The sequence below is a fragment of the Lagopus muta genome, chromosome 6, assembly GCF_023343835.1.
Source record: "Lagopus muta isolate bLagMut1 chromosome 6, bLagMut1 primary, whole genome shotgun sequence".
Classification (NCBI taxonomy): domain Eukaryota; kingdom Metazoa; phylum Chordata; class Aves; order Galliformes; family Phasianidae; genus Lagopus; species Lagopus muta.
Window position 1 is genome coordinate 51,556,956 of NC_064438.1, and position 10,267 is coordinate 51,567,222.

At 50.6% G+C, this 10,267-nt stretch overlaps 1 protein-coding gene across 3 annotated transcripts; it reads left to right on the forward strand.

Annotated features, from left to right (window-relative positions):
• Positions 1-268: 268 nt before the first annotated feature.
• ZBTB42 (zinc finger and BTB domain containing 42) lies at positions 269-9,278 on the forward strand. Of its 3 annotated transcripts, XR_007377778.1 has the most exons (4): positions 269-715; positions 2,026-3,343; positions 6,733-6,979; positions 7,628-9,278. XR_007377778.1 is itself a non-coding variant. In XM_048949019.1 (3 exons), the coding sequence occupies exons 1-3, from the start codon at positions 298-300 to the stop codon at positions 6,842-6,844; spliced, it is 1,848 nt and encodes a 615-aa protein (XP_048804976.1). In that variant the 5' UTR covers positions 269-297; the 3' UTR covers positions 6,845-9,278. The 3 variants fall into 3 exon arrangements, 2 of the variants coding, with proteins under 2 accessions (XP_048804976.1, XP_048804977.1); XM_048949019.1 differs by having other exon boundaries at positions 6,733-9,278; XM_048949020.1 differs by lacking the exons at positions 6,733-6,979; positions 7,628-9,278 and having other exon boundaries at positions 271-715; positions 2,026-6,550.
• Positions 9,279-10,267: the final 989 nt, after the last annotated feature.

Consider the following 10,267-nt stretch of genomic DNA (forward strand, 5'->3'; position numbering starts at 1 on the left):
AATGCCTTCGGTTGTGCCGAACAGCAACGGATGCAGCCCCAGCACCTTTAATTTGTCCACCAGAGTGGGCACCTCCCCATTCTGGGCTGGGGTTTCCCAGTTCGAGCACTGTGCATAACGGCATTACATTATGCAGAGCTTTGGGATCACGCGGTCACTGAAGGTGCTCCAAATAGGCTGGCACTCACTGCCAACCCAATTCAATGGCTGAGGTCTGTAAAGGAATAGTGGCAAAACAGTCACAGCAAAGAAATGGATTAAATTAGTGACAAATATGCCGGTTGATAAACCTGATGCATGAAGATATATTGGAAAAGACACACCGCAGCGCTCCCAGGGCGCACCGCTCCGCGCTCCTTCCGCGGGGCTGCGTCGGAGTTGGGAGCGGGACGGCCAACGCTGCGGCCGGGCGGGGAGGAAGGGAGGAGGAGGAGGAGGAGGAGAAAGAGCAGGAGGAGGGAGCAGCCGGCAGCACGCACCGGCCGCCGGGGCTGGCCGGGCCGGCGGGGGCTATTGTGTGCACCAGCCGGGGCCGCGCACACACACACAGACACGCTCCCACACACGCACTCACTCACACCCGCGGCTCGGAAGGAAAGTATCGCGAGAGCGGCCGGCGAACAACCTGCTCCGCAGCCCCGCCGGCCCCGCGCCGCGCCCGCGGAGCGCCGCGCACCGCGCACATGCGGCCGCACAGCCCCGCCGCCGCCCGCCGGTGAGTACGGGCCGGCCGAGCCCTGGGAGAGAGAGCCCCGCAAAGTTGCGGAGAGCGGAGCCGAGAAAGAAGGGGAAGGGGGGGGCGGCCGAAAAGCGGCTCCGCGGTGCCCCCCCCCCCCCCTCCTTCCCTTCTCTCGCTCGCTCCGGCGAAGGTCACCGCGGTGGTGCGGGGAACGAGCTTTGCGGTGAGGAAGGGGGGGGGGGGGGTCCTTGGGGGCGGGCTCGGGGCAAGTTTGTGGGATTTAATCGCGGGCTATAAATGGGGTTGCTGGAACTTTAAAAGGCAGCAAGCTGTGGTTGGCTGGTAGCGAGATTTGGAGTAACATATGGCATTAAAAGGCGCACAGCTGGAGGTAGCATTTCCATCGCAGTGAAGTCAGAGCAGCTGACTCTCCAGCTTGCGGTGTAATTAGCAAACCGAGCACTCCTCCTTCCCTCCGCCCGCCCGCCTGCCTCCCTCCCGCCGCGCCGCGCTCGCACCCGCACCGCTCCGCGCTCCTCCTGCACGGCTCCGGCTCCGCGCCCCGGGAAGGTAAGAGCCCGGCGGGCACCGCACCCGGCCCTGCCCTCCTCCCGCCGCTTATCCCCCCTCAGCTTTTAATAACTTCGAGGGAAACTTTTTTTCCTTTTTTAAAAAAAATTAATTTATTTTTTTCTATTTTTTTTTTCTCTTATTTCCTGCATGCGGAGCTCGGGGGGTGCCGTCTCTCTGCCTACCCCGCGTCCGTCCCTTTCCCCCCCCTTCCCCCCCCCCCCCCCCCACCCGTACCGGGGATTCCGCCCCGTCCCCAGCGCCTCCCGCGGGTTGTGTTGTGGTTCGGTGCATAACGACGAGGGAGAAAGTTTAAATAAGGGCTGCGTACGGGACGGGGATGGGCTGCGTTGGGGGATGCCCCGAGATGGGTGGCCGGGAAGAGCTGTGGAGTTCGGTGGTTGTTCTTTTTTTCTTTTTTTCTCCCCGTGTTTTCCTCTTAATTTTATTAAGTGAAAGAAACAAAGGTGGAGGGACTGCTGCTTTTTGTGCTTTTGTTTACTTCCAATCAAGTTTTTCCTGTTTGGAGCAGGTGCGAGGGGATGAGGAGCTGTTGTGCTGTTTTTTCCTCTTTTTTTCTCCTATTTTCTCCCCCCCTTCTCTTTCCCCCTCCCCCCTACTCCCCCCTTTAATAAAACCATTACACCCAATTAGCAGCAAACGCTATCTCTGCGGCTCTCCTTTCGCCTCGCGTTACCCCAAAGCCGATCTGTTTGCTCCAGCTGCTAGGAGGCTTTAGTTTACAGTAGCATTCAAGTTTTTCCTGTTTTGAACAGGTTATGAAGGAAGAATGGAGTTTCCAGACCATAGCCGCCAGTTGCTGCAGTGTCTGAGTCAGCAGCGTCACCAGGGCTTCCTGTGTGACTGTACTGTGTTGGTTGGAGAAGCTCAGTTCCGAGCGCACAGAGCCGTCCTCGCCTCTTGCAGCATGTACTTCCATCTTTTCTACAGGGACCAGTTAGACAAAAGGGATATTGTGCATCTGAACAGTGACATTGTCACGGCCCCTGCCTTCAGCCTGCTGCTCGAATTCATGTACGAGGGAAAGCTGGAGTTCCACAGCCTCCCGGTGGAAGATGTGCTGGCCGCCGCCAGCTACCTCCACATGTATGACATTGTGAAAGTCTGCAAGGGCAAGTTGAAAGATAAAGAATCGGGCTCGGAGGAGAAGCCAGGCGATGAGGCGGCTGTGCTGGACAAAGCGGAGCGTTTCCTCGATGAGTTCGAGCCGGGGGGCAAAGCGAGATCGGAATACGAGCGGGCTGTGGGCAAGGAGAAGGTGGGATCCCACCCCGCCTGGCCCTGCGGCCCCCCCAGCCTCAGCCCGGCCGAGGCAGAGCCCTGCGCAGCGGCAGCTGGAAAAACAAAGGCAAATGTCAATAGTTGTGTGGGACCTTTGTCCCAAAGGTCTGCCAGCCGTCCCCCGGTGTCGAGCGAGGCCGACTGCGCGCTGGATTTGTCTTTCAAACCCGTGCTGGGGAGAGATTCCTTGCAGCCCTCCTATGCCTTCGGACAGCTGGCTTCCGACAGCCAGCAGCAGGGCACCGAGCCGCTGGTGAAGGATGAACAAGAGTCGCTGTCAGAGCGGGAGGACGGCGAAGCCGGCAGTCCGGAGAGTCAGCATTTTGGGAACTCGGCCAAGAGCCTGGTGACAGGGTTAGGACACATGTTCGCAGGGAATGGCAGCTCTCACGGCCGGGAGGAGGACCTAGACCAAGAGCGAGAGGAGAGCGAGGACGACATGGACCCTGCGGACATCTCTGCGGGCGTGCTGGTGCCTCCGGGGCACATCTGCATCTGCCCGCTGTGCAGCAAGGTGTTCCCCAGCCCTCACGTCCTGCAGCTGCACCTCAGCTCCCACTTCCGTGATAAGGACGGCGCCAGGAGCCGCCTCTCCCCCGACGGCGCGGTGCCCACCTGCACCCTCTGCGGGAAGACTTTTTCCTGCATGTACACCCTGAAGCGGCACGAGCGGACGCACTCGGGCGAGAAGCCCTACACCTGCGGGCAGTGCGGGAAGAGCTTCCAGTACTCACACAACCTGAGCCGCCACGCGGTCGTGCACACCCGTGAGAAGCCCCACGGCTGCAAGTGGTGCGAGAGACGCTTCACGCAGTCGGGGGATCTGTACAGACACATCCGCAAGTTCCATTGTGGCCTTGTCAAGTCTTTGGTTGTTTGAGACGTGGGATTCTTATTATTTTCGCACCCCCCCCTACCCTCCCTCGCCCTCTTAAAGCAGGGAAAAAAGGCAGCATTTGAATCTTTTTTTCCTTTTTTTTTTTTTCCCCCTTTTTTATTTTGGTGATATTCACTTTTCAGGTATTTGATCTTTAAAAGATGCAGAGGTACACACTCCAGAGGCCTTTCAATGCAATTCCGCCCCCCGTTTCCCCAGCCATGCCCCTCTCGCCTCTCTGCCCCTCAGATCTTCCCATGTTCCATTATTAATGTGAAACAATCTCACTAATTCTGCAATGATTTAGCACCTGTTCTCGTGCTGGAAGTACTCGCTCTGTGGTTGGGGAGGTTCTATTTATTTATTAAGTTTTATTTTAAGTTGGAAGAAGGATTGATTATCAATTCTGGAGAAGTGCTTGGATCCTGTTAAGCTCCCTGATTCATCTGCATGTTGCCCAGAGATGTTGGGGGAGATGAGCGATGCTTTCAGTACATTTCAGTGCAGAGGAAGTTCTCTGTAGTGCTCTCTCTTGAGTAGCTGGCAGCAGCCTTGTGGTGCTGGAGGAAACTCTAACTGGCCCAGAAAGTAAAGGGGGGAGGGAGGAGGGTGAGGATTCCTGGGTACATCTTTGGTACTGCTCACTTTTTAAAATTCTCTTTATTTTGGAATAGCTCCGCTATTGAATGTGAAGGTTTGCCTTCAGGCCTGACTTATTTCCCTCCTACCTATCTTCCTCACCTACGGAGCTGCCTGGTGGCCCCAATGGGCATGGATCCATGCTGTTCCCAGCTGCTTTTATCCCCATGTTGACACGCAGGGACTGATGTGGTGGGAACAGCTTTGGGCTGGTGCTGCTCCAGAAGGCAGGAGATGCCCCGCTGTCTGCTCTGAGAGGTGTCCTGCTGCCTTGCTTGGATCGGCAGCTCAGGATTTAATTTATTTTGATTTTTCATGAAGTTGGTGATCCCTCTGGGCCCGGGTCTGTGCAATCCCTGAGGGCCGAATGAAGGGAAACCACTGGAGGGAGGCACAGCCCAGCTCTTCCCCCCCATCCCACCCAGCCACTCACCACCTTTCCAGGGGAGGTTTTAGATTTAGGTTTTTATTATTTTAAATTCCTGTAAGCGGAGGCTGCCTGTAACCACAACCAGCTTTACTCCAAACGCAACTCAAAGCCTCGCCTGGTAGAGCATCCTTTATGTCATATGATTCCCACCCCACTGAGTTCTCCATTTGAGGTATGTGTGTGTGGGGCTGAGGTACATCAGAGGCTTCCGACTGCTGTTCTCCATTACTGATCTTCACCAGTTTTCCTGACGCTCCTGGAACTGTTCTGTGAAGCACATAAGTTTATTTTTAAATGAACGTGAAGCACTGAGTTTGACTTTTTTTTTTTTATTTTAATTTTTTTATCTTCTTAAAGTTGTGCTTTAAATACTGTATTTCACCTTATAAAGAGAAGAATTGCCTAAAGCCTTCCCCCTCTGGTCCAAAACCTGAGCACTACCTACATGAGTAATATGGGATTTTGGTTTTTATTTTTTATAGCTAAGTACTTCCTCTTAAAGAAAAAATATCGAGATATACTTGTGGCAGCCTCCTCCCATTCATCTCTTAAACTATGAATGTACATGTAATGTGAAATTTTGCTTCTATTTATAGTTTGGGGTTTTGTTTTCAGTCTGATTTCTCAACTGTAAAATATTTTTGCTGAACCTGTTACATATGGAAGTCGTGGGAGAGTTCATTATCTTAAGTGTCTTTGGTACTGTGGTCTTATTCTACTTAATCAATTTCTGTTCTATTTCTCCTTTTGTTGCTGTGATTGGAAATAGCACTGAACAAAATCTACTAAAATTAAGTTATTTTTTTTCTTTCTACTAAAATTAAGTTATTTTTTTCTCCTGAAGATACTTGATATAGTATTTATTAGCTTTTTTTTTTTGAAGTGGAGTTGTTACTGTTAATCTATTTCAGAACTAGTTACTTTACACTTTAAATTTTATAACGGTGGTTTTGCATGTTGAACAACATGTGAGGAGTTATGTAGAGTCAGCATTACTGGAGCTGGAGATCTTAATTTTGCATCCTTGTTACGCTTTTTGCCTTTCAGTCTTCAGTTTGTTGGTTTTTTTGTTGGTTGTTTTTCCTAGGAGCATAAAAGAGGGTGTGCCATAAGACATCCCTGGTGTATGGAGCAGGGAAAGGTTGAACCAAGTTTGTGTTTGACGTTAGTATAGGAATAACTCATTAAACTGATGCTGTGAGCATACTCTGTACTGCAGTGAATACAGGACAAAAGTTGTTGGGTTTTTTTTTGTTTTTAAAGGAAAACACAAAAAAGACTTTTCTCATTCTTTCCTCCATCACAAACACGTTGTTCTCATAGTCTGGTATTTGTGTTCCCACTCGTCATAGCTTGAATTTCTAAAGTAAAGATGTTTGCACTTATTTTTGTTCCTAAGGTGACTTTTTTTTTGGCGCTCTCTCTCTCTGTGTCTCCAACTTCGAGCTGCAGTAGCTCTGAGCATCTTTTCCCAGGGGTTCGTGGCTCTACAGAGAAGTACTCAAACCATTGCACACTGGGCTCATCTTTGCAGGAACTCTGTCACTGTGGGGCAGTCTCTGTCTCAGTGGGGGACGGTGCTGCGCTGCATTTTAAACACTGGATTTGTCTTCTACTGCAAACAAATACTGTGAAGTTGATGTAAAATCAAACAAAAAAATAACTCACAAAAAAAAAATCATTGATATTTTTAATTGTTTTTAATCTTTGGTGCAGTTCAGATTAAATATGTATATTTAAAGACACTAATTTTTTTTTTGTGGGAGAGTTTTATAGTATACAGTATGTAGAAAAAGCTATTGGAATGGAGTATATTTTATAAGAGCATTCTATCACTGTTTTATAGTGAACTATTTTTCCTTCAGTGTTAGCGTTGCGCTGTTAGCTTAGGTCTGACAATCGCAGGGAGAGTGACTTCAGCTGTTGTTAGTGCTTAGTTTTGCGTGGAGTTCTGTTTGCAACTGTATTGGTATGTGCTGTACAATGTGACAATCGTGACTAGGATTGTTGTCTTTACAAACTTCCACAAAATAAAATGTGCTAGAGTTGTAAACTTGAGCCTCCTCTTCCCCCTGTAGCGGAAGGGGAGGGTGGTTGGGGTTGTTGTGACGCACAGCTGGTGCTGCTGCTTTTATTGCGTTTGTTAAAGTTGAAAAAGACCTCTAAGATCATCTAGTCCACCTGCCACCAATATTGCCCACTAAAGTTGATGCTCCACTATTTCTTTTTTTTCAGGGTCGGTGGGAATTGTAGATATGCAAGGTGCTGTGCACGGTTGGATCCCGAGCCCACATGGATGGAGGGAGCTGTGCAGGCACCAAAACCTCGGTGGGTTTGGAAGAGCTGAGCTCTGCCCCGGCTCCTGCTGTCCTGCAGCTGTTTGCCTTCAGCAGGAGCTGGGGTTGGGAGGAGGAAGACATGAGCTGCGCGCACCAGCTGCTGCTTGCGGGGAGGAGAGGAGCTCACGGATGGTTTTGCACCTGTATTATGTCTTTTATTGCTTAATTCTTGTGAGGCAAAGGGCCCTGCTGGAATCGGGCTGCTTTGGGATGGTGCTGCTTAAGGGAGGGGCAAATGAGAGGTGGTTCTGGTGTGCAGGCACAGCTATCTGCCCTCCTGCTGTCAGGTTGTCGCTCCTCTGCAATGCTATCAAAACAGGAATATTTCCTGCATTTAATCGTGCTTGGTGCAGTCTGCGTGTCCATCGCCATCCATAGGGAGCACTGGGCTGTGTGTCATTCCTGCAACATCTGGTTCTGAGGCAAAATCTTAGAAATACTTTCAAGTTTGTATTTCTGCTTTTGGGGAGGGAGAAGGGTGGAAATCTCCCCGCAGTTGCTTTGTCTGTGGCATGTTCTTTAAATGAGTGGAAGGAAGTATAACTCGCCCTGCTCAAATCTGGGTGCTGCGCTAGGGAAACAGCAAGCTTTCCTTGGTGGGGAAAGGGGAGGGTCTGGGGGTGGGAGGGAGAAGAAGCAAGAAGAGCTCCTCCTGGGAGATGGGCAGCTATAAATAACTGCACATAGACTGAGGGGAGCAGCCCACGTCTGTGCTGGTGTGGGCATGCTGTGCCTTTTTTTGTTGTTATTGCTGTTGTTATCAATTGCTAATGTGAATTCTGGCACTCCAGATCCTGATGACTGTTGTTCTGATAACATAATTAAATCTGCGGAATGTGAAAGAAGAAACCCAGCTGCTGAGTTGATGCTGGAGGGGCTGTGTGCACATGGAGGGACCAGAGGAACCTTCAGATGTTTCTGGGCACAGGTTCCTGACTTGCAGGTACACAGGGAGTGTTGCTGCCCTTAGTTATGAGTGAGGGGTAATAGCATAGAATCATAAAGGTTAGAAAAGACCATTAAAATCACCTACTCCAAATCCAACCCATCCTCATCGTGCCTGCTGACCATGTACCTCAGTGCCACATCTCCATAGTTCTTAATGCCTCCAGGAATGGTCACTCCATCACCTCCCTGGGCAGCTGTGCCAATGCCTCACCGCTCCAGAGAAGAAATTTTTCCAACTGCCCAACCTGAAGGGAGATCTGTCCTCCCAGCTGCGAGGGTCAGTCCTGGAAGGTGCTGGCAAAGAGGGTTCCCGCTGCTCTTGTAAAGCTTGGCTCTTGTTGGGATGAGTCTTAAGAGATGTTTTCATTTTTAATTTCTGTTTTCAAGTGACTTCGAGAGGTGATTTGGCCTTGGGTATGCATAACAGTTGCAATGTCTCTAGGCCAGTGATAACGGAAGCCTCCATGAGAAACAGTTGGGGTTGGGGAGCATAGAGAGGATCTCTTGCCCAGCTTGGTGGTGGCACCTCTGCTGTCCAGCTTCTGTGGCTGTCATTGTGTCTGAGCTTCAGTTGCCTTTGAGTATTTTTCTGTGCCTTCTTGCTGAGGTATGTGCACAGAAGAACATGAGGCAGCAGCTGTTATCTGAGGAAATCAATGGCAGGTGTGACCCAGCAAAAACAGCCTATGTAGAACAAAGCTGGGCTTGAGTGAAATGGAGTATGGTGTGGTTGGTGTGTGAAAACGCCTTGCCCTGAGAGGAGAAGGAAGAACTGTGCACACAGTGACCTGCTTGGGGAACATTTTGTCTCAAATTACTTGCTGTTTGGTATTGAGAAGGACTGGACTGGAAGTGCTGTGGATTGAGCAACTTTGCACAGAGAGGTGTCTTTCACCACAGTGCATCCAAGGGCTGCTGCTCTGTTGCCCATGCATGTGACTGAGGTGAGGACGATGGCTGAAAAAGAATGTAGGGCACTTTCCAAGCTTGTACCTCTGTCTTCTTGACTGGTTCTTTTCATCCCAATTAAAAAAATAAAAAATATCACTAGCACTGTTGAATAGGAGGAGAAAGAGCAAACAGTTCAGTTATTGTTACCTGTTTCCTGTTTGTTATGCTCCATCATACAGCTGCACATTTCTGTACACAGCTGCCTCCCGGCTGCCTCCTGTGTCCTTTTAGAAGGAGCTGTTGCAGAAAATAAAAGTGCTTGCTAACCTGACTTTAAAAATAAAGACCTATTACTGCAGATGAATAGAGGGCCTTGTACGTGCATTGAGACAGCAGTGCTGCCTTCCCTGGTGGGCGGTCAGTTCTCTGTCCCCTTCAACCCCATGGTATAATGCTAGCAACCCTGGCCCCAGTCCCTCTTCCTGAGCTCCTAGTCCATCTCCTCAAGCCCTCTCGAGAAGCCCTGGGGGTAGAGGCTTTTCCCAAGTGGGTTTGGAGCAATGTGCTTTTGGGACAACATCACCAAGAAGGGGATGATATTAGACTTGGTAACACAGGAATTTGGGGAAAACAGCAGTTTAAATGATGCCTTTACTCACAGGATGTTCCTCCCTGGGATGGCTCAGCCCACATACTAGGTACTCTCTGTTCCCCAACCTTCCTTATCTCTCCCTTCTTTCCTGAGCTATCCAGGTGGTGTTAGGAACCATCTGCTGCAGTGATTCAGCAGAATCCATTTAGTGCTTTCCCAGTGAGGCCAGCATCTGCCAGGCAAGGGGGAGGCTGTGGGGAAGCCCAGCACATCTGCTGCTGTGGCTGCAAGCGAGGCTGGGGTCAGCCCCCGGCCTCATCCCAGATGCCCCCTGGATGGTGTGCAGGTTGCAGCCACCCCATTAAGTGCATGCCATGTCCCTAGTTGTGCCTTGCCTGGCTCAGGCCAAGTGGTTAATTATCAAATGGCCATTTTGGCTCAGGCTGTGCTCAGGAAGAAGCTGTGCCACAATTTGCTGCGGTGTCTGTCTGGTGCTTGGCAGGCACTGGGTGTCCTGGCTGGTACGAGGTAGGAGCCAGACAGGGCTGTCATCCCTCCCCAAGGTCGCAGTGAGGGAGCTCTGGCTGGAAACATGAGCATCACAATGCTTGGTGCACGAGTTAGAGGAAATAAGGCACTAAGTTTCCCTTCCGGGGCAATAAAGCAGCTCCAGTGCAGCAGGAGAGTAGGACAAATGTGAGTACGGGCTCTGTGTGAGAGCATGCTTGCAGCAGGGAGAAAGGATAATCCCAATTTGCTGTTGGACAGCACAGATCCAGAATTTACTTGGGCTGGGTTCTGGACAATTGCTTGACTCTTGCTCTGGGGTGAGGGGAGGTTGATTGTGCAGATAACAAAATGAATGTTATTAGTGATGCTGACTTCCTGTTGCTGACAGCCCATTGGTGAGACCTAAGCCAGTGCCTGGCAGCAGCTGCCAGCAAATCCTGAGTCAGTACAAAAGGTAACTGCCTGGCAAGGTGTTTTGAAAACACCTGTA

What these genes read in the sequence shown, in the direction of transcription:
- ZBTB42 (XM_048949019.1), top strand. Translation starts at nt 298, where the DNA reads ATGAAGATATATTGGAAAAGACACACCGCAGCGCTCCCAGGGCGCACC. An exon ending in AGCCCCGCCGCCGCCCGCCG is followed by an intron (nt 716 to 2,025) that starts GTGAGTACGGGC and finishes TGTTTTGAACAG; the next exon opens with GTTATGAAGGAAGAATGGAG. An exon ending in AAGCCCCACGGCTGCAAGTG is followed by an intron (nt 3,344 to 6,732) that starts GTGCGAGAGACG and finishes CTTTTTTTTCAG; the next exon opens with GGTCGGTGGGAATTGTAGAT.